Source organism: Nerophis lumbriciformis, linkage group LG30, assembly GCF_033978685.3.
Source record: "Nerophis lumbriciformis linkage group LG30, RoL_Nlum_v2.1, whole genome shotgun sequence".
NCBI lineage: Eukaryota > Metazoa > Chordata > Actinopteri > Syngnathiformes > Syngnathidae > Nerophis > Nerophis lumbriciformis.
Window position 1 is genome coordinate 28,634,877 of NC_084577.2, and position 24,482 is coordinate 28,659,358.

General features: G+C 41.1%; 1 protein-coding gene and 1 non-coding gene across 2 annotated transcripts in view; both read right to left on the minus strand.

Annotated features, from left to right (window-relative positions):
• The window catches only part of dync2h1 (dynein cytoplasmic 2 heavy chain 1), a 437,107-nt gene that overhangs the window by 276,496 nt on the left and 136,129 nt on the right, over nt 1-24,482 (minus strand). Inside the window, exons 20-26 of the mRNA XM_061925863.1 lie at nt 19,005-19,120; nt 18,796-18,923; nt 13,689-13,838; nt 13,416-13,621; nt 2,244-2,399; nt 2,045-2,159; nt 812-982 (exon numbers count right to left, since the gene is read on the minus strand). Of these exons, the coding sequence (XP_061781847.1) occupies nt 812-982; nt 2,045-2,159; nt 2,244-2,399; nt 13,416-13,621; nt 13,689-13,838; nt 18,796-18,923; nt 19,005-19,120 (1,042 nt within the window). The remainder of the gene's footprint in view (nt 1-811; nt 983-2,044; nt 2,160-2,243; nt 2,400-13,415; nt 13,622-13,688; nt 13,839-18,795; nt 18,924-19,004; nt 19,121-24,482) is intronic.
• trnay-gua (transfer RNA tyrosine (anticodon GUA)) lies at nt 16,467-16,554 on the minus strand. The gene is given in 2 exon segments: nt 16,467-16,502; nt 16,518-16,554. It is a non-coding gene; the product is annotated as a tRNA-Tyr (tRNA).

The window sequence follows — 24,482 nt, forward strand, 5'->3', positions numbered from 1 at the left end:
TTATTTACATGTGAGTAATGCTGTATAATATACTGTATTTATATTATTCACATGTGAATAATGCTGTATAATACACTGTATTTAAATTATTCACATGTGAATAATGCTGTATAATAGACTGTATTTATGTTATTCACATGTGAATAATGCTGTATAATATACTGTATTTATATTATTCACATGTGAATAATGCTGTATAATAGACTGTATTTATGTTATTCACATGTGAATAATGCTGTATAATAGACTGTATTTATATTATTCACATGTGAATAATGCTGTATAATAGACTGTATTTATATTATTCACATGTGAATAATGCTGTATAATAAACTGTATTTATATCATTCACATGTGAATAATGCTGTATAATAGACTGTATTTATGTTATTCACATGTGAATAATGCTGTATAATAGACTGTATTTGTTATTCACATGTGAATAATGCTGTATAATAGACTGTATTTATATTATTCACATGTAAAAAAAATACCCAAGTGTTTATTGTTTATTGTGAGCGAACTGTATTGCTGAATTCCCCCCAGGGATCAATAGAGTACTTTCTATTCTATTCTATGATTTTTGTGAGGCAGAATTTGTGACTTGCCAGTTGTGATTATATTATGCTGGTCTATACTGCCCTCTAGTGTCGCTTATCACTTACTGCAATAACAATGGCAATAAAAAGCATTGTTCTCTTTAAATATTCAGTCATCCTAACTAGACATTTGTACAATACAACAGTAGCATACAATCGTGTGTGTGTGTGTGTGTGTGTGTGTGTGTGTGTGTGTGTGTGTGTGTGTGTACCTTCAGCTCCAAGGCCTTTGCTAGAATGTTATCTGACACGGCAAGGAGGTCATTAAAGCTGAGCTTCTCCAAAGTCATCCCTCTTGGAAGACCCAGCAAGCGGAACATATCCAACCAGTGGTCCTGGGACAGGTGTTCCCCGCGCACATACTTCAGCACAGGGACGATGTTCTGAACACACAATAATAAAACCATTTTTTTTCATTCATTTTTAAACCAAGCAAATACACTGAAAAGGTGTTTTATTGTTTCTGCTATGGCGCCCTCTTTTGGACAAGTTCGGTCACTGCAGGTGCCGCAGTGTCCTTCAATTCAGGTGCTTTTTAGTGCCAATCAGTCTTCGAGCCATCCATAGCGTTCCTACTCGTGTAGATTCTTGATTCATCACTCAAAGCAACGTTTTAAGTTTTACAATATAACTAAACCAATTCTCAGTCACTAAACCATCCCATGTGTGAGGTCTGTAGGAGTGTTTTCATGCATATTTGTACGTGCTATTGTAATGTAATCAAGCTAGCGTTGATAGCATTAGCTAATATGCTAACACATTTACGAGTGATGTCTGTTTTGTTTGATCAGGCCGTTTTATTTATTTTATTATATATATATATATATATATATATATATATATATATATATATATATATATATATATATATATATATATATATATATAAAATAAATACTTGAATTTCAGTGTTCATTTATTTACACATATACACACACATAACACTCATCTACTCATTGTTGAGTTAAGGGTTGAATTGTCCATCCTTGTTCTATTCTCTGTCACTATTTTTCTAACCATGCTGAACACCCTCTCTGATGATGCATTGCTGTGTGGCACGCACAAAAGTGCTTTCATCAAATGCACTAGATGGCAGTATTGTCCTGTTTAAAAGTGTCACAACATTGCTGTTTACGGCAGACGAACTGCTTTACGGTTTACAAAAACGTGACTGCTGTTGTTGTGTGTTGTTGCCGCGCTGGGAGGACGTTAATGAAACTGCCTAACAATAAACCCATGAGGACCTGAGTCCGCCTGAATTTCGGGAGATTTTCGGGACAAAATTTGTCCCGGGAGGTTTTCGGGAGAGGCGCTGAATTTCGGGAGTCTCCCGGAAAATCCGGGAGGGTTGGCAAGTATGCTCTAAACCGAGGTACGTACCGAACCGAAATTGTTGTGTACCGTTACACCCCTACCTTAGGGGCACCCTTAACCGTGCTGTGTACCTTGTATTTGTCCACCTCTTCTTGCAATTTAACAGAAATTGCTGTGGGCTGCTCCAACTTCCTGAGTTTGTCCTGCCACGTAAAGAGAAACTCCTCAAACAAATACGTCTTACTCCTGTAAAACAGCAAAAGGTGAAGTATGTCAAACCACCAGAAAGGGTCAGAAGTTGGAATCTCTTGTTCTTGGTTTGGTCTTCACCTAAATGAGATCCAGTCCTCCTGAGCCTTCTCTGTGAACCCTTGGTACCACTCCTCGTACAGACCCCACATCTGGCTGTACTCCTCCATGTCTTGTTTCGTCTCTTCAGCCAGAGGGAACATCGAAGCCTCCAGGTCGAAGTAGGCACAGTCTTCCCTGAGGGGAGGAGAGTCATGCATAGAATCATGCTGTATAGCAGTGTTTTTCAACCTTTTTTTGAGCCAAGGCACATTTTTTTCCATTGAAAAAAATCTCGAGGCACACCACCAGCAGAAAACATTAAAAAATGAAATGAAGCAGCCGATATTGACAGTAAAAAGTCGTTCTCCCAATTTTGTTGGGTATGACTTTAGACCAGTGGTTCTTAACCCGGGTTGGATGGAACCCTTCGGGTTCGGTGAGTCGGGCTCAGGGGTTCGGCAAAGGTCAAGACACACCCGACTCATCGTGTAAATACAAACTTCTCCCTACCCAACAGAAGTCAGACTGATTTGCAAGTGTGTAATTTGTTGTGAGTTTATGCACTGTGTTGGTTTTGTTCTTTGAACAAGGTGACGTTCATGCACGCTTCATTTTGTGCACCAGTAAAAAAAAACATGGTAACACACTCAGCCTTCCCGGTAAGGTCTATTCAGGTGTACTGGAGAGGAGGCTACGCCGGATAGTCCAACCTCGGATTCAGGAGGAACAGTGTGGTTTTGGTCCTGGTCGTGGAACTGTGGACCAGCTCTATACTCTGGGCAGAGTCCTTGAGGGTGCATGGGAGTTTGCCCAACCAGTCTACATGTGTTTTGTGGACTTGGAGAAGGCATTCGACCGTGTCCCTCGGGAAGTCCTGTGGGGAGTGCTCAGAGAGTATGGGGTTTCGGACTGTCTGATTGTGGCTGTCCGCTCCCTGTACGATCAGTGTCAGAGCTTGGTCCGCATTGCCGGCAGTAAGTCGGACACGTTTCCAGTGAGGGTTGGACTCCGCCAAGGCTGCCCTTTGTCACCCATTCTGTTCTGAACTTTTATGGACAGAATTTCTAGGCGCAGTCAAGGCGTTGAGGGGATCCGGTTTGGTGGCTGCAGGATTAGGTCTCTGCTTTTTGAAGATGATGTGGTCCTGATGGCTTCATCTGGCCAGGATCTTCAGCTCTCGCTGGATCGGTTCGCAGCTGAGTGTGAAGCGACTGGGATGAGAATCAGCACCTCCAAGTCCGAGTCCATGGTTCTCGCCCGGAAAAGGGTGGAGTGCCATCTCCGGGTTGGGGAGGAGACCCTGCCCCAAGTGGAGGAGTTCAAGTACCTCGGAGTCTTGTTCACGAGTGAGGGAAAAGTGGATCGTGAGATCGACAGGCGGATCGGTGCGGCATCTTCAGTAATGCGGACGCTGTATCGATCCGTTGTGGTGAAGAAAGAGCTGAGCCGGAAGGCAAAGCTCTCAATTTACCGGTCGGTCTACGTTCCCATCCTTACCTATGGTCATGAGCTTTGGGTTATGACCGAAAGGACAAGATCACGGGTACAGGCGGCCGAAATGAGTTTCCTCCGCCGGGTGGCGGGGCTCTCCCTTAGAGATAGGGTGAGAAGCTCTGCCATCCGGGGGGAGCTCAAAGTAAAGCCGCTGCTCCTCCACATCGAGAGGAGCCAGATGAGGTGGTTTGGGCATCTGGTCAGGATGCCACCCGAACGCCTCCCTCGGGAGGTGTTTAGGGCACGTCCAACCGGTAGGAGGCCACGGGGAAGACCCAGGACACAATGGGAAGACTATGTCTCCCGGCTTTTGGGAAGACTATGTCTCCCGGCTGGCCTGGGAACGCCTCGGGATCCCCCGGGAGGAGCTGGACGAAGTGGCTGGGGAGATTAAAGTCTCGGCTTCCCTGCTTAGGCTGCTGCCCCCGCGACCCGACCTCGGATAAGCGGAAGAAGATGGATGGATGGATGGATGGGTAACACTTTAGTATGGGGAACATATTCACCATTAATTAGTTGCTTATTAACATGCAAGTTAGTAACATATTGGCTCTTAATTATTAAGTATTTATTAATGCCTTATTTGGCATGGCCTTATTATAACCCTAACCCTCTAACCCTGGCCCTAACCCTAACCAAATAACTCTTTGTTACTTAGAATATGTTCCTCTAGTGTCCAAATAACTCTAAATGAAGTCTTTGTTACTTAGAATATGTTCCCCATACTAAAGTGTTACCAAAAACATATAACTTTGTCTTGTATTTGAAAAAAAACACTAAAGAAGGGTTCGGTGAATGCCATGCTTGCCAACCTTGAGACCTCCGATTTCGGGAGGTGGGGGCGTGGTTGGGGGCGTGGTTAAGATATATATATATATAAGAAATACTTGACTTTCAGTGAATTCTAGCTATGTATATATATATATATATATATATATAAATAAAATAAATACTTGAATTTCAGTGTTCATTTACAAACTACAACTAACAAACACTTTAGAGTTAGGCTCCACCATCAGAATGTGTACTTAAACTTATAAAGATCACATGGATATTATTCAGTGAGTTGATTCACCAAAACTAACCTGTTATACAGGAGGAAAAAGCACACAGGACGCTTCAATTGTTCACAGACTGGTCGCGCTCATCAGAATGACAAGACACTTCCGGTCTGCAGGTGATAGCATTCAATTGGGAAGAAACGCCCTACTGCCCCCTACTGACCAATGTGAATACTGATAAATGTGTAATGACAGCTCCAAAAACTAATTCAAACCACAAAATAAAATAAATAAATCAACACAAAAATGTGACACATTATGGGTGGGTCACATATGCATGTACAGTAGATGGCAGTATTGTCCTGTTTAAAAGTGTCACAACATTGCTGTTTACGGCAGACGAACTGCTTTACGGTAGACACTGTTGTTGTGTGTTGTCAACACGTCACTCAGGTCCGCCTGAATTTCGGGAGTTTTTCGGGAGAAAATTTGTCCCGGGAGGTTTTCGGGAGAGGCGCTGAATTTCGGGAGTCTCGAGGGTTGGCAAGTATGGTGAATGCGCATATGAAAGTGGTGGGGTTCGGTACCTCCAACAAGGTTAAGAACCACTGCTTTAGACCACAACCAAGCATGCATCACTATAGCTCTTGTCTCAAAGTAGGTGTACTGTCACCACCTGTCACATCACGCCCTGACTTATTTTGAGTTTTTTGGCGTCTTCCTGTGTGTAGTGTTTTACTTCTTGTCTTGCGCTCCTATTTTGGTGGCTTTTTCTCTTTTTTTTTGGTATTTTCCTGTAGCAGTTTCATGTCTTCCTTTGAGCGATATTTCCCGCGTCTACTTTGTTTTAGCAAGCAAGAATATTTCAGTTGTTTTTATCCTTCTTTGTGGGGACATTGTTGACTGTCATGTCAGGTTCGGATGTACTTTGTGGACGCCGTCTTTGCTCCACAGTAAGTCTTTGCTGTCGTCCAGCATTCTGTTTTTTTTTCTCCTTTGTAGCCAGTTCAGTTTTAGTTTCGTTCTGCATAGCCTTCCCTAAGCGTCAATGCCTTTTCTTAGGGCAGGGGTCGGCAACCCAAAATGTTGAAAGAGCCATATTGGACCAAAAATACAAAAACAAATCTGTCTGGAGCCGCAAAAATTAAAAAAAATTAAAAGCCATATTACATACAGATAGTGTGTCTTGAGATATAAATTGAATTAAGAGGACTTAAAGGAAACTAAATGAGCTCAAATATAGCTACAAATGAGGCATAATGATGCAATATGTACATACACAAGGCTGAAGCTTAGAGGTGACAGAGCTTTCGCCGCTGCTGCTCCCAAGCTCTGGAACGACCTTTTAAATCTCTCTTAAAAACATACTTTTATTCCATGGCTTTTAACACTGAGTGATATCCATCCTGCAATGGCGCCCCATAATACACCTGCTGTGAACCTGTTTTTATGTTTTTATTTATTCTATTTTTATGTATTTATTTTTTATCGTGTTCTGTTTGTGTTGTTTGCTCGGTACTCGTTTTATCTTTTAACCTGTCCATTGTACAGCACTTTGGCTACCCCTGTGGTAAATTTTAAATGTGCTTTATAAATAAAGTTGATTTGATTTTATTTTATTTGATATAGCTAGCCTGAATAGCATGTTAGCATCGATCAGCTTGCAGTCATGCAGTGAGCAAATATGTCTGATTAGCACTCCACACAAGTCAATAACGTCAACAAAACTCACCTTTCATGCACAACGTTAAAAGTTTGGTGGACAAAATGAGACAGGAAAAGAAGTGGCATAAAACACGTCCTAGAAAGTCGGAGAAAGTTATACGTGTAAACTAACTACGGTGAGTTCAAGGACCGCCAAAATCATCTGTTTTAATTATGAGACACAATTGTGTCAAAATTAGGGATGTCCGATAATGGCTTTTTGCCGATATCCGATATTCCGATATTGTCCAACTCTTTAATTACCGATACTGATATCAACCGATACCGATATATACAGTGGTGGAATTAACACATTATTATGCCTAATTTGGACAACCAGGTATGGTGAAGATAAGGTCCTTTTTTTTTAAAAATAAAAAAATAAAATAAGATAAATAAATTAAAAACATTTTCTTGAACAAAAAAGAAAGTAAAACAATATAAAAAACAGTTACATAGAAACTAATAATGAATGAAAATGAGTAAAATTAAGTGTTAAAGGTTAGTACTATTAGTGGACCACAATCATGTGTGCTTACGGACTGTATCCCTTGCAGACTGTATTGATATATATTGATATATAATGTAGGAACCTACCAGAATATTAATAACAGAAAGAAACAACCCTTTTGTGTGAATGAGTGTAAATGGGGGAGGAAGGTTTTTTGGGTTGGTGCACTAATTGTAAGTATATCTTGTGTTTTTTATGTTGATTTAATAAATAAAAATAAATACAAAAATAAAAAAACGATACAGATCATTTCTGATATTACATTTTAAAGCATTTATCAGCCGATACATCTCTAGTCAAAATCATGATTTTTTTTTTCATGATTGAAATAAGAAATTATTACTTAAAGAAAGTAGTTTTATACTTGTGAGTGTTGATGACACAGCTTTGCAACACTTGATATTTTTGTTTTACTCAATATAGGTCAGGTGTCGGCAACCCGCGGCTCTTTAGCGCCGCCCTAGTGGCTCTCTGGAGCTTTTTCAAAAATGTATGAAAAATGGAAAATGTTGAGGGGGAAAAAATTTTTTTTTAATTTTAATATGGTTTCTGTAGGAGGACAAACATGACACAAACCTCCCTAATTGTTATAAAGCACACTGTTTATATTAAACATGCTTCACTGATTCGAGTATTTGGCGAGCGCCGTTTTGTCCTACTAATATTGGCGGTCCTTGAACTCACCTTAGTTTGTTTACATGTATAACTTTCTAGGACGTGTTTTATGCCACTTCTTTTTCTGTCTCATTTTGTCCACTAAACTTTTAACGTTGTGCATGAATCCACAAAGGTGAGTTTTGTTGATGTTATTGACTTGTGTGGAGTGCTAATCAGACATATTTGGTCACTGCATGACTGCGAGCTAATCGATGCTAACATGCTATTTAGGCAGAGGTGGGTAGAGTAGCCAGAAATTGTACTCAAGTAAGAGTACTGTTACTTTAGAGATTTATTACTCAAGTAAAAGTAATGAGTAGTCACCCAAATATTTACTTGAGTAAAAGTAAAAAGTATGTTGTGAAAAAACTACTCAAGTACTGAGTAACTGATGAGTAACATATATACATATATATATATAAATATATATATATATATATATATATATATATATATACACATACATTGATATATACAGTATATAATTTATATTTATTTATTTTGCCGTTTTTGTTTACATGTTAAAGGTGTTTTAATGAATATACATGCATGTTTAACACATATAGATTCCTTTCTTTCATGAAGACAAGAATATAAGTTGGTGTATTACCTGATTCTGATGACTTGCATTGATTGTAATCAGACAGTAGTGATGATAACGTCCACGTTTTCAAATGGAGGAGAAAAAAAGTTCCTCCTTTCTGTCTAATACCACATGAAAGTGGTTGGTTTTTGGCTTCTTATTTGTACAGCTTCCATATTTGTTTTTATACACTTTACAAGAAATACATTGGCGGCAAACTCCGTAGCTTGCTAGCTTGTTTGCGCTGGCTTTCGGAGACTCTTATTTTGAAAGCGCAGGCGCGATGGAGCGGCACTTTTATTGTGAAGACAGGAACTGTGAAGTCAGTCTTTAGGCTTTTGACAGGATGTACGGTTGAAATAAAAAAGTATCTTTTTTCCTTCACACTTTTGATTGATTGATTGGAACTTTTATTAGTAGATTGCACAGTACAGTACATATTCTGTACAATTGACCACTAAATGGTAACACCCGAATATGTTTTTCAACTTGTTTAAGTCAGGTCATGTGACCCCTGGCTCTGTTTGATTGGTCCAACGTCACCAGTGACTGCATCTGATTGGTGGAACGAAGTGAACGTCACCAGTGACTGTATTTGTTGAAACGCAGGCACTATGAAGGTCTGTCTGACAGACCAAAACAAACAAAGCGTGCATTAACAGATCGATAAAAATTAGTAGCGAGTAGCGAGCTGAATGTAGATAAAAGTAGCGGAGTAAAAGTAGCGTTTCTTCTCTATAAATATACTCAAGTAAAAGTAAAAGTATGTTGCATTAAAACTACTCTTAGAAGTACAATTTATCCCAAAAGTTACTCAAGTAGATGTAACGGAGTAAATGTAGCGCGTTACTACCCACCTCTGTATTTAGGCTAGCTATATGTACATATTGCATCATTATGCCTCATTTGTAGCTATATTTGAGCTCATTTAGTTTCCTTTAAGTCATATTAATTCAATGTATATCTCATGACACACTATCTGTATGTAATATGGCTTTTAATTTTTTGCGGCTCCAGACAGATTTGTTTTTGTATTTTTGGTCCAATAAGGCTCTTTCAACATTTTGGGTTGCCGACCCCTGTCTTAGGGGCACTCACCTTTAGTTTGTTTTTGGTTTAAGCATTAGACACCTTTTTACCTGCACCCTGCCTCCCGCTGTTTCCGACATCTACAAAGCTATTAGCTACCTGCTGCCACCTACTGATATGGAAGAGTATTACAGGGTTACTCTGCCGAGCTCTAGACAGCACCGACACTCAACAACAACACATCATTTGCAGACTAGAATTACTGTCCATCCATCCATTTTCCACCGCTTATTCCCTTTGGGGTCGCTGGAGCCTATCTCAGCTACAATCAGGCGGAAGGCGGGGTACACCCTGGACAAGTCGCCACCTCATCGCAGGGCCAACACAGATAGACAGACAACATCCACACACTAGGGACCATTTAGTGTTGCCAATCAACTTATCCCCAGGTGCATGTCTTTTGAGGTGGGAGGAAGCCGGAGTACCCGGAGGGAACCCACGCAGTCACGGGGAGAACATGCAAACTCCACACAGAAAGATCCCGAGCCCGGGATTGAACCCAAGACTACTCAGGACCTCCGTATTGTGAGGCAGATGCACTAACCCCTCTACCACCGTGCTGCCCTTGTGTCAACGTATTGCTTATAAAATTGGGAACAATTTCTCATATTCTTTCTCTTTCTGTAATATTGCAATATGTTCTCATAAAATTATTACTTTTTTATGTAAAATTATTACTTTTTAATGCAAATTGGTGACATTTGTCATATAAAATTCTTGACTTCCATCACAATATTGCCTTCTTTTTTTTTTTGTTGTTCTTGTAAAATAGTGACATTTTTGGAATAAAATTATGACTTTTGTCATCATTTTTCCAAGTAAAAGTCGGATTATTATTATAATATTGCCAACAATTTAAAGTGTGACTTTTGTCGAGTATAATTACGACTATTTTCTTAAAATTGCCAAAATGTTAAGCTTTTCTTGTGAAATTGCGACTGTTATTGGAGTAAAATTGGGGCGGCATGGCGTAGTGGGTAGAGCAACCGTGCCAGAAACCTGAGGGTTGCCGGTTCGCTCCCCGCCTCTTACCATCCAAAAATCGCTGCCGTTGTGTCCTTGGGGAGGACACTTCACCCTTTGCCCCCGGTGCCACTCACACCGGTGAATTGAATGATGAATGATAGGTGGTGAGGGCTTCACGGTGGCAGAGGGGTTAGTGCATCTGCCTCACAATACGAAGGTCCTGAGTAGTCTTGGGTTCAATTCCGGGCTCGGGATCTTTCTGTGTGGAGTTTGCATGTTCTCCCCGTGACTGCGTGGGTTCCCTCCGGGTACTCCGGCTTCCTCCCACTTCCAAAGACATGCACCTGGGGATAAGTTGATTGGCAACACTAAATTGGCCCTAGTGTGTGAATGTTGTCTGTCTATCTGTGTTGGCCCTGCGATGAGGTGGAGACTTGTCCAGGGTGTACCCCGCCTTCCGCCCGATTGTAGCTGAGATAGGCTCCAGCGCGCCCCGCGACCCCAAAGGGAATAAGCGGTAGAAAATGGATGGATGGATGGATGATAGGTGGTGGTCGGAGGGGCCGTTGGCGCAAATTGCAGCCACGCTTCTGTCAGTCTACCCCAGGGCAGCTGTGGCTACGAAAGTAGCTTACCACCACCACAGGTGTGAATGAATGATGGGTTCTACATGTAAAGCGACTTTGGGTACCGTATTTTCCGCACTATTAGCCGCACCTAAAAACCACAAATTTACTCAAAAGCTGACAGTGCGGCTTATAACCCGGTGCGCTTTATATATGGATTAATATTACGATTCATTTTCATAAAGTTTCGGTCTCGCAACTACGGTAAACAGCCGCCATCTTTTTTCCCCGTAGAAGAGGAAGTGCTTCTTCTTCTACGCAAGCAACCGCCAAGGTAAGCACCCGCCCCCATAGAACAGGAAGCGCTTCTTCTTCTACTGTAAGCAACCACCCGCCCGCGTAGAAGTAGAAGAAGCGCGCGGATATTACGTTTCATTTCCTTTGTGTGTTTACATCTGTAAAGACCACAAAATGGCTCCTACTAAGCGACAGGTTTCCGGTTCATGAAAAGACGCAATCTCTCCATCCGCACACGGACTACTATTTCACAGCAACTGCCTAAAGACTTTCAAGAAAAGCTGGCTACTTTCCGTGCATATTGTAAAAACAAGATAGCTGAAAAAAAGATCCGGACAGAGAACATTATCAACATGGACGAGGTTCCACTGACTTTTGATATTCCTGTGAACCGCACTGTGGATACAACGGGAGCACGTACGGTGAATATTCGCACCACAGGGAATGAGAAGTCATCCTTCACTGTGGTTCTAGCATGCCATGCTAATGGCCAGAAACTTCCACCCATGGTGATATTCAAAAGGAAGACCTTGCCAAAAGAGACCTTTCCAGCCGGCGTCATCATAAAAGCTAACTCGAAGGGATGGATGGATGAAGAAAAGATGAGCGAGTGGTTAAGGTAAGTTTAAGTTTACGCGAAGAGGCCGGGTGGCTTTTTTCACGCAGCTCCGTCCATGTTGATATACGACTCCATGCGCGCCCACATCACGCTGGTTTTTAATATATTATTAAAGTTTGACTGACCTATCCCACTGTTTTTTTGACATTCCTTTAGTGCAGTTAGATGCGGCTTATAACACGGGGCGGCTTATAGGTGGACAAAGTTTTGAAATATGCCGTTCATTGAAGACGCGGCTTATAACCCAGGGCGGCTTATGGTGCGGAAAATACGGTACTTAGAAAAGCGCTATATAAATCCCAGGTATTATTATTATTATTATTAAAATTCCAACTTTTATCAAAATATTGCAGAAATGTTCAAGTTTTCTTGTAAAATTTTGACTTTCGATGAGTAAAATTACAACTTGTATTATGATACTGCCAAAATTCTAAGTTTTTTCTGGTGAAATTGTGACCTTTTTCTTGTGAAATTCCAACTCATTTTTAACAAAAAACTTTTTTATATTTGCATAGTATGTACCGTATTTTCCGCACCATAAGGCGCCCTGGGTTATAAGCCGCGCCTTCAATGAACGGCATATTTCAAAACTTTGTCCACCTATAAGCCGCCCCGTGTTATAAGCCGCATCTAACTGCGCTAAAGGAATGTCAAAAAAACAGTCAGATAGGTCAGTCAAACTTTAATAATATATTAAAAACCAGCGTGATGTGGGCGCGCATGGAGTCGTATATCAACATGGACGGAGCTGCGTGAAAAAAGCCACCCGGCCTCTTCGCGTAAACTTACCTTAACCACTCGCTCATCTTTTCTTCATCCATCCATCCCTTCGAGTTAGCTTTTATGATGACGCCGGCTGGAAAGGTCTCTTTTGGCAAGGTCTTCCTTTTGAATATCACCATGGGTGGAAGTTTCTGGCCATTAGCATGGCAAGCTAGAACCACAGTGAAGGATGACTTCTCATTCCCTGTGGTGCGAATATTCACCGTACGTGCTCCCGTTGTATCCACAGTGCGGTTCACAGGAATATCAAAAGTCAGTGGAACCTCGTCCATGTTGATAATGTTCTCTGGCCGGATCTTTTTTTCAGCTATCTTGTTTTTACAATATGCACGGAAAGTAGCCAGCTTTTCTTGAAAGTCTTTAGGCAGTTGCTGTGAAATAGTAATCCGTGTGCGGATGGAGAGATTGCGTCTTTTCATGAACCGGATCCCTGTCGCTTAGTAGGAGCCATTTTGTGGTCTTTACAGATGTAAACACACAAAGGAAATGAAACGTAATATCCGCGCGCTTCTTCTTCTTCTACGCGGGCGGGTGGTTGCTTACAGTAGAAGAAGAAGCGCTTCCTGTTCTATGGGGGCGGGTGCTTACCTTGGCGGTTGCTTGCGTAGAAGAAGAAGCACTTCCTCTTCTACGGGGAAAAACGATGGCGGCTGTTTACCGTAGTTGCGAGACCGAAACTTTATGAAAATGAATCTTAATATTAATCCATATATAAAGCGCACCGGGTTATAAGCCGCACTGTCAGCTTTTGAGTAAATTTGTGGTTTTTAGGTGCGGCTAATAGTGCGGAAAATACGGTATACATTATTATTGTTGTAAATACAAATCTTTATATATCCTGCAAAAAATATTTTTAACCCAAATAGGTGAAATTAGATCATCACCACGGCATAGTGGTTGAAAACCAATGCTGTATACAACCCAGCAAAAGAACTCCTTACGTGAGTTTGTTGCGCACTAACTCCAGCTCCTGGAACTCTTGCTGCTTATCCTTGATGATCTGAAGACTGGCAAGGAGGGCGGCGCGATCGCCGGTTTCAAACATCTCGTCTTTGGGCTTCAGCTGGTCCCAGCGGGCCTTGAAGCGCTCCAAGTCCGCCCTGTAGGCGTTGATGCGATCGGTGGTGTGACTCCGCATCACCTCCACCTGTAGATCAGGTTGGCGTGGGGAATATCAAAGACAAGATAACCAGCGGTATGTGCAGGTGTGGTACCTGATCTTTGATCATCAGCTGATGGCTCTCCATGACCAGCTCCAGTTTGTCCCACCTGGCCCTCAGGGGGGAGAGCGAGTCCACGCCCGCCCCAGACACCACCCGCAGCAAACGGTTCTTCTCCTCCAGCGACTTGAACTGAGGTAGGATCTAGTCATAGACCCCTAACGTTTAGTCACTTTCCGACAGGAAGCAACGCGTGAAGTCAGTTTTTCCCATCATGCTTTGTAATGGATCTAGGGCTGCTAATTATGGCCAAAGTAATAATTAAGATTATTGTTATTAATATTTAAATCATGATTACTGATTGTTAAGTAAAGCAGTGTTGGGGTGTGAACATAATACCATCATGTCATTTGTAATCACTGCAAAAAGTCAGTGTTCAAAAACAAGGGGAAAAAAAAAAAAAAAATGAGGGGTATTTTATTTGAACTAAGCAAAATTATCTGCCAATGGAACAAGAACATTTGGCTTGTCAAGACTTTCCAAAACAAGTAAAATTAGCTAAACTCAATGAACCCAAAAATACCTTAAAATAAGTATATTCTCACTAATAATCAGTGTTGGGACTAACGCGTTACTTTGTACCGCGTTACTGTAACGCCGTTAGTTTCGGCGGTAACTAGTAATCTAACGCGTTATTTTTTTATATTCAGTAACTCAGTTACCGTTACTACATGATGCGTTACTGCGTTATTTTACGTTACTTTTTACGTAGTATAAAGTGTGTTTTATCGGAGGGCTGCTGTGTCATCGTTCTGATTCTTCTTGTGTCACAAGCCGGAGAAGAGAGAGAGACACGCGCTCTGTGTGTGAGTGTGGGTGTGTGGAGGGAGGAGAGGGAGGAGAGGGGGTGTGTCTGATCATGGCGGAGCCAGAAGTCGAGTTTGCTAACATGGAGATATTTTCACTACTTTTCTTTTGTCGAGCACAAAGAAAATAACAATTTAGTTAAATGTAAATTGTGCTTTGGATCAAAGATGCCATCTACTGCCCAAAACAGCAATTCAAATCTGCTGAAACAAGCTACATAGCAACATGCTTCGACGAAGCTAGTAAAGAGAGATAGAGACTCCAATGACACTTTACCTCCACCACCACCACTTCAGGATTAACTCTGCCTCTGCTCATCATTCAGCACTGAAGGTACACACTCTGTCAATCAATGTTCCCTCTAATTGTTCATGTGTGTGAGCAAACGCAAAAAGTCCCTGAGCATTGAGTGGAGCCCATGTGAGCAACATCACACGTGCACACTGTGGCTACACCAGCAGCACACCTGTCCCAAACATGACTAAATATCAAGTTCAATCTCCATCCATCTATCCATTTTCTACCGCTTGTCCCTTTCGGGGTCGCTGGAGCCTATCTCAGCTGCATTCGGGCGGAAGGCTGGGTACACCCTGGACAAGTCCCCACCCATCGCAGGGCCAACACAGATAGACAGACAACATTCTCTTATTATTAGAATCAAATGACAGCAGTCATTTCCATTTCTAATATAAGTGTTTAGGCCCACTTACAATGACAATAACAACAAATATTGTTTTTCATGAACTGTGTACTTGTATTGTTTGTCTGGGTGGAGGTCCTGCTTTGGAAATAGTTTGTACCCCTTTCAGACATTGCATTTAGTTCCCATTAAAACATTCACATGTTGCACAATGAGATGTAAGCAGGGGATCATGTGTACATTCCTGCAACTTCCTGTTTGTAAAAAATATATTTTTATTAGTATGTATTTAATATATTAACAGCATTTAATGATTAATATTTATAAATTAAGATTCCTAATAAATGACACTAGAATAGGCACACATTTGATTGGTAAATCATAGTGTAACGACCTGGAATTACACTTTATGTGTGGTGTTGGAGTTGTCCAACTTTTTGTGTGGCTGTAAACGCATCACTGGCTAAGTGCCATGTGTGCATGTGTTGGCGCAAGTGAGAAAGAGCGAGCGGCTGCTGTTGATATAACAGTGATGTGTTTATGGCCGACAATAAAGAGTTTTGCTCAGTAAAGTGATGGATGGAATTCATGTCCTCAAAGCGTCTCGACAGACGTATTATTATATTTGAACAATGATGACGAAAATGGTTTTCTCTGTCGTGTCGTGTTGAAAATTGTTATGCGCTTGTTTTTTTATTTGATTTTGTGCGTGGCATAGATTTGTCATGCGCAGAGGACGCTTGAGCAGTGCGCAATTGCACAGGCGCGCTCCTTAGAGGGAACGTTGCTGTCAATTCTCTTATATACTCTTTCATTCTAGACTTCTAGAGTGTTTGATTATCACATCACTCTAAATGTATAGACTATAAAGTTCACAAACATAAAGAGGGATGCTAGTAGGCCAGGCCAATCTTTCCTTATCTCTAAACTAAAACTGGGGAAATGTGTAGAGTGTTCTGGGCTTCAGACATGATTTTGTGTCAGAATTTCTTGAGGAAAAATGCCTGGGTAGTTAAAGTTAAAGTTAAAGTACCAATGATTGTCACACACACACTAGGTGTGGCGAGATTATTCTCTGCATTTGACCCATCACCCTTGATCACCCCCTGGGAGGTGAGGGGAGCAGTGGGCAGCAGCGGTTGAGTGATGCAATCATTTTGGTGATTTAACCCCCAATTCCAACCCTTGATGCTGAGTGCCAAGCAGGGAGGTAATGGGTCCCATTTTTATAGTCTTTGGTATGACTCGGCCGGGGTTTGAACTCACAACCTACCGATCTCAGGGCGGACACTCTAACCACTAGGCCACTGAGTAGGTCAAAAATGTCCTTCGAGCCGGATTTGAACCAGCGACCTAAGGATTTCAGCACTTTATCACTACAGTCCTCCGCTCTACCAACTGAGCTATCGAAGGGATTTGTGTATGTAGTGTGTGCCTTTCTTGCTTTACATCTATGCTGTTATTATGCTGTTTGTTACTTATGTATGTTATGTTGCAGCTATTTAAAATAGTTTTGTCAATTTGTTCTGGCCAGAAACAAATTGGCCCTTTAAAACATATCTTTGTCTTTGTGTGTTGTATGTAAACCACATTGCTTAGCAGAGTTGAGTGATGCAAATGCATGTCAAGTTGATCAACAGATTGTATTATTCTCCAGTGCAATAACAGTACTGAAATAAAGGCTAAAAGGGCATTAATTGGAGCTTTAAAAAAAAAAAGAAGAAAAAAAGAAGTAACTAAATAGTTACTTTTCACAGTAACGCATTACTTTTTGGTGTAAGTAACTGAGTTAGTAACTGAGTTACTTTTGAAATGAAGTAACTAGTAACTGTAACTAGTTACTGCTTTTCAGTAACTAACCCAACACTGTTGATGACACAGCTTTGCAACACTTGATATTTTTGTTTTACTCAATATAGGTCATAACATCTCAGCAACAAGCTGTAATATCTTACTGAGATCATTTAGGACCGAAGCACTTAAAACAAGTAAAACACTCTAACATAAAATCTGCTTAGTGAGAAGAATGATCTTATCAGACAGAAAATAAGCAAATATAACCCTTATTTGAGATATTTCATCTTACTTACATTCCAGTTTTTGCAGTGTAATGTCTAATAAAAAGACTATAGATCAGGGGTGCTCACACTTTTTCTGCAGGCGAGCTACTTTTCAATTGATCAAGTCGTGGGGATCTACCTCATTCATATATATCATTTATATTTACTTATTTATGAAATATATGTTTTTGTTAACAAGTTAAAGGTGTTTAATGATAATGCAAGCATGTTTAACACATATAGTTAATATTGTTAATAAATCAAAGGTGTTTAATGATAATGCAATCATGTTTAACACATAATTAATATTGTTAATAAATTAAAGGTGTTTAAAGATAATACAAGTATGTTTAATACATATAGTTAATAAGTTAAAGGTGTTTAAAGATAATACAAGCATGTTTAATACATATAGTTAATATTATTAATAAGTTAAAGGTGTTTAAAGATAATACAAGCATGTTTAACGCATATAGTTAATATTGCTAACAAGTTAAAGGTGTTTAATGATAATACAAGCATGTTTAACACATATAGTTAATAAGTTAAAGGTGTTTAAAGATAATACAAGCATGTTTTACACATATAGTTAATATTGTTAACAAGTTAAAGGTGTTTAAAGATAATACAAGCATGTTTAACACATATAGATTCCTTTCCTTCATGAAGACAAGAATATAAGTTGGTGTATTACCTGATTCTGATGACTTGCATTGATTGGAATCAGACAGTGGTGCTAAAAACGTCCGCATTTTCGAATGGAGGAGAAAAAAAAGTCCTCCTTTCTGTCCAATACCACATGAAAGTGGTTGGTTTTTGGCATCTTATTTGTCCAGCTTCCGTACTCCTTTGTATACACTTTACAAGAAATACATTGTCGGCAAACTCCGTAGCTTGCTAGCTTGTGCACGCCAGCTTTCTGAGACTCTTATTTTGTTAGCGCAACCGTGCAACTGTGCAGTCGGTCTTTGGAGTTTTGACGACAGGTACGGCGCCGGAGTCTGTTGAAATAAAGTGTTTCTCGCCTTCCAGTCGGTCATTTTAATGAGCTGGCAGCAGCCGGCGTCATCTCAGAAGACCCTCGGGTGCCGTGAATGTCAATCAAGTGACGAAAGTGACGTCATAGTGAAGATTTATGATCGCTCATTTTTAGGACTATTTTTTTTAATGCCTGGCTGGTGATCGACTGACACACCCTCCGAGATCGACCGGTAGCTCGCGATCGACGTAATGAGCACCCCTGCTATAGATAGACGCGATCCATATATTTATAGACAAATATTAGGGTTTTTTTTATTCTTTATTAACATCAACTTGTCAGCTTTTTGTCATTGCATTCCCATTTAAATCCAATCCATTAGATTTCCTGTATTTGAACATTGTAAATTACATTTATTTCCAAATTGTACACATTACCAACAAACGGACAATTAGAAAAAAATACTGTTTTTAATAATAGATGTGTTGCGCAATTTGCATTAATGTTTTGCTGGTTGATTGCAACAACTGTAGTTTATAAATATTAATAAACTGAATGTACAATGAGTTGAAGAGTTTTAAATGTAAATAAAAATGCTATAGTGTTCTTTCTTACCTCGGGTTTGCGGACGAGTATCTGGTTGTATTTGCCGCTGGAGGCACCGATCTCTTCAATGTTTTCTGGCCGTGTGGACAAGGTGTCCATGGACTCAGACACAAACGTGTCTATGGCCTGCATGTGGCCTTAAAGGAGGCGGGGCCAGAGGGGTGTGGTCAGACAACAGTTGTTAATTAAAGAGTGAAAAGGTGTGTAATCGTGCTGACCTTGTATGGACTTCCTGAGCGACATGAGCAGCAGGTCAAAGAGCCTCTGGATCAGAGCATCCACGGCCGTTTTTAGAGGCTCACAGTTGACTGTGATGCAGTCCACCTTCTCCTGGCTGCAAAATACAAGTAACATCGTGTTAGAATAGTTCCTATTCCTGCTCCAGAACTGCACTTCTAAAGAGGCTAGTTATTGTCCCGACACAATAGTGGAGTACTGGCCGACACCAACTTATACTACATGCTTGCATTGTTTTGTAGTGTCAAGTGAAATAAGGCACACAGAGAACAATGGCAGCTATGAAAAAAAGAATAACCAATTCATCAATAGCCATCTGGAATGGACTTATGCTGTTTTTTAAATTGAAGTGGAGTGGTAATGGCCACAATATATCATTAAATTGGGCTTATGGTTGTTGCGTTTGGACCAGTTGTTCCTCCCAGGGAATTCAAGCGGCTGGTCGCTCCCAAGCTCTTTATGACAGTACAGCTGAGTAGAAGAACCACCAGAGACAGAATAGGTATTTTGTAATTTTATCTCCAAAGCTTTGGAAACAGAATGAGACCAGCCCAGCATAGAACATTCAATCGCGCAGCTAAGATCGTCTAATAAAATATGGAAACCTTCTCTTCTATAAAGTGTCTCTCCCGCCCACCCTCGTTGTCTTGTCTCTCTTTCTCGCCCAAACACATGCCCATTGTCCTCCTCAGCTGGACACAGGAACAGATAAGGAAAAGGAGTATCTCTCCGACTTACATTCCGAAGTCAAGGTTAGCACACAGTATTTGCAGACAACCAAAAGACCACAATTGGAAGAAGAACACTAGCTGTTTTGTAATATGATTATGAAAATAAAGACGTAACACTTAAATACGGATATATGTAAATCTCTGCCTCCGACATGGTGCAGTAAGCTGAATAAATGAATGACGCGGACTCGTTTGTTACTGGATACTTTCTCATTCGCACACACGTGAACACGCTGCAGGACTGCTCGTATCGCACATGATATCACACACAAGTAAACACTCTGCAAGACTGCTCGTATCGCACATGATATCACACACAAGTAAACACTCTGCAGGACTGTTTGCTTGTATCGCACATTATATCACACACAAGTAAACACGCTGCATGAGTGCTTATATCGCACATGATATCACACACAAGTAAACACACTGCAGGACTGCTTGCATCGCACATGATATCACACACTAGTAAACACGCTGCAGGGCTGCTTGTATCGCACATAATATCACACACAAGTAAACACGCTGCATGACTGCTTGTATCGCACATGATATCACACACTAGTAAACACGCTGCAGAACTGCTTGTATCGCAGATGATATCACACACTAGTAAACACATTGCAGCACTGCTTGTATCGCACATAATATCACACACAAGTAAACAGGCTGCATGACTGCTTGTATCGCACATGATATCACACACTAGTAAACGCGCTGCAGGACTGCTCGTATCGCACATGATATCACACACTAGTAAACACGCTGCAGGACTGCTCGTATCGCACATGATATCACACACAAGTAAACACACTGCAGGACTGCTTGTATCGCACATGATATCACACACTAGTAAACACGCTGCAGGACTGCTTGTATCGCACATGATATCACACACAAGTAAACACGCTGCATGACTGCTTGTATCGCACATGACATCACACACAAGTAAACACGCTGCAGGACTGCTTGTATCGCACATGATATCACACAGAAGTAAACACACTGCATGACTGCTTGTATCCCACATGATATCACACACAAGTAAAGAAGCTGCAGGACTGCTTGTATTGGACCCGATATGGCACACAAGTAAACACACTGCAGGACTGCTTGTATCGCACATGATATCACACACTAGTAAACACGCTGCAGGACTGCTTGCATCGCACATAATATCACACCCAAGTACACACGCTGCATGACTGCTTGTATCGCACATGATATCACACAAGTAAACAGGCTGCAGGACTGCTTGTATCGCACATGATATCACACACTAGTAAACGCGCTGCAGGACTGCTCGTATCGCACATGATATCACACACAGGTAAACACTCGAAAGGACTGCTTGCTTGTATCGCACATTATATCACACAGAAGTAAACACACTGCATGACTGCTTGTATCCCACATGATATCACACACAAGTAAAGAAGCTGCAAGACTGCTTGTATTGGACATGATATGGCACACAAGTAAACACACTGCAGGACTGCTTGCATCGCACATAATATCACACACAAGTAAACACGCTGCAGGACTGCTTGTATCGCACATGATATCACACACTAGTAAACACGCAGCAGGACTGCTTGTATCGCACATGATATCACACACTAGTAAACACGCTGCAGGACTGCTTGCATCGCACATAATATCACACCCAAGTACACACGCTGCATGACTGCTTGTATCGCACATGATATCACACACAAGTAAAGAAGCTGCAGGACTGCTTGTATCGCACATGATATCACACACTAGTAAACACGCAGCAGGACTGCTTGCATCGCACATAATATCACACACAAGTAAACACGCTGCAGGACTGCTTGTATCGCACACGATACACACAAGTAAACACTCTGCACGACTGCTTGTATCGCACATGATATCACACTTTGTTTTGCCAAATTTTACATTTAATGTATTTTTTGCTGATATCAACTATTTGTTTACTTTAAAGATCCATATTGCTGAACTCCGTACCAGAATGTACTTACACGTGGTCACCACAGTGTGAGTGTAACGTGGTCACCACAGTGTGAGTGTAACGTGTTCACCACAGTGTGTGTAACGTGGTCACCACAGTGTGTGTGTAACGTGTTCACCACAGTGTGTGTGTAACATGTTCATCACAGTGTGTGTGTAACATGTTCATCACAGTGTGTGTGTAACATGTTCATCACAGTGTGTGTGTAACATGTTCATCACAGTGTGTGTGTAACGTGGTCACCACAGTGTGTGTGTAACGTGTTCACCACAGTGTGTGTGTAACATGTTCACCACAGTGTGTGTGTAACATGTTCATCACAGTGTGTGTGTAACGCATACTTGCCAACCCTCCCGGATTTTCCGGGAGACTCCTGAAATTCAGCGCCTCTCCCGAAAACCTCCCGGGACAAATTTTCTCCCGAAAATCTCCCGAAATTCAGGCGGAGCTGGAGGCCACGCCCCCTCCAGCTCCATGCGGACCTGAGTGACGTGTTGACAGCCTGTTCTCACGTCCGCTTTCCCACAATATAAACAGCGTGCCTGCCCAATCACGTTATAACTATAGAATGATGGAGGGCGAGTTCTTGGTTTCTTATGTGTGTTTATTGTTAGGCAGTTTCATTAACGTCCTCCCAGCGCGGTAACAACACACAACAACAGCAGTCAAGTTTTTGTCTACCGTAAAGCAGTTCGTCTGCCGTAAACAGCAATGTTGTGACACTCTTAAACAGGACAATACTGCCATCTACTGTACATGCATATGTGACCCACCCATAATGTGTCACATTTTTGTGTTGATTTATTTATTTTATTTTGTGGTTTGATTTCGTTTTTGGAGCTGCCATTACACATTTATCAGTATTCACATTGGTCAGTAGGGGGCAGTAGGGCGTTTCTTCCCAATTGAATGCAATCACCTGCAGACCGGAAGTGTCTTGTCATTCTGATGAGCGCGACCAGTCTCTGAACAATTGAAACGTCCTGTGTGCTTTTTCCTCCTGTATAACAGGTTAGTTTTGGTGAATCAACTCCCTGAATAATATCCATGTGATCTTTATAAGTTTAAGTACACATTCTGATGGTGGAGCCTAACTCTAAAGTGTTTGTGAGTTGTAGTTTGTATTTGTGAACGAATCCAGTGCACAGCTGCAGTAATCAATACAAAAAGGCGACGTGAGTGCGCAATGTTTATATAGGAACTTCTGATCCTAATTCAGACTCCCAAATTAGAGCTCCCGTTTTCTTATTGATTTTAAAATGTATATTTGTATAATGTGTGTGTTCTGAAATAGTGACAGAGAATAGAACAAGGATGGACAATTCAACCCTTAACTCAACAATGAGTAGATGAGTGTTATGTGTGTGTATATGTGTAAATAAATGAACACTGAAATTCAAGTATTTATTTTATTTATTTTTATATATATATATATATATATATATATATATATATATAATAAAAATATATATATATATTTAGCTAGAATTCACTGAAAGTCAAGTATTTCTTATATATATATATATATTTTCAAAGAGAACGGCCTACGGATCACGATTGAAGCCAACAAGCAAACCGTCAACTTCCTTGACGTCACTTTCAACCTGAGAAATAACAGCTACCAACCATTCACGAAACCCAACACAACACTCCAATACGTGCACCATGACAGCAACCACCCACCCACCACCACGAAAAGAATACCTACCGGAATCAATAAAAGGCTATCGATGCTGTCATCTAGCAAAGCTGAATTTGACCAAGCAACACCCCGTACCAAAAAGCCCTTGATGAAAGCAGATACAATTTCACCCTCACCTATGAACCCACGCCAGGAAACCAGCCAAAAAAGAACAGAAAACGAAACGACATCATCTGGTACAACCCCCCATACAGCAAAAACGTCTCAACTAACATTGGACACAAATTCCTCAATCTGATTGACAAACACTTTCCCAAAGACAACACCCTAAGAAAAGTATTCAACAAGAACAACATTAAATTGAGCTACAGCTGCATGAACAACATACGACAAATCATCTCAAACCACAACAAAACAATTGCAAATGAGCCGTCGGCCCCCGGACAGAGCGACTCCAAAACCAACAAAGGCTGTAACTGTCGAAAGAAACCTGATTGCCCTCTCAACGGGGGGTGCTTACAAACATCAGTTGTCTACCAATCTAAGGTAATACGCAAGGACATTAACACATCCGACACATATGTAGGATTAACCGAGGGAGAATTCAAAACCAGATGGAACAATCACAAGGCTTCTTTCAGGAACCAAAACCTGCGGAATACCACAGAACTCAGCAAACACATTTGGGACCTCAAAGACAATAATGTTGAATATTCAATAACATGGCAAATTCTTGCATCCAGCACACCTTACAATAGTGGTAATAAAAGATGCAACCTATGCTTGAAAGAGAAACTGTTTATTATTTACCGTCCAGACCTGTCATCCCTCAACAAGCGCAGCGAAATTGTAACAGCATGCCGCCACAGACGGAAACACCTCCTCGGTAACACATGAGCCAATCACCACGCCCCTACGCCAGCCTGTACCCACCCACTCTGTGCCCTATATAATCCATGGTATGTGAATGCTCCCATTAAAATCTCCTGATGATTGAGGGAACCCCCCCCCTCATGAAACAGGCCTGTAGAGATGAAATAGTCTTGTGATTTTTTTCCCCACACATACATATATTGCGCTCTACTACGGT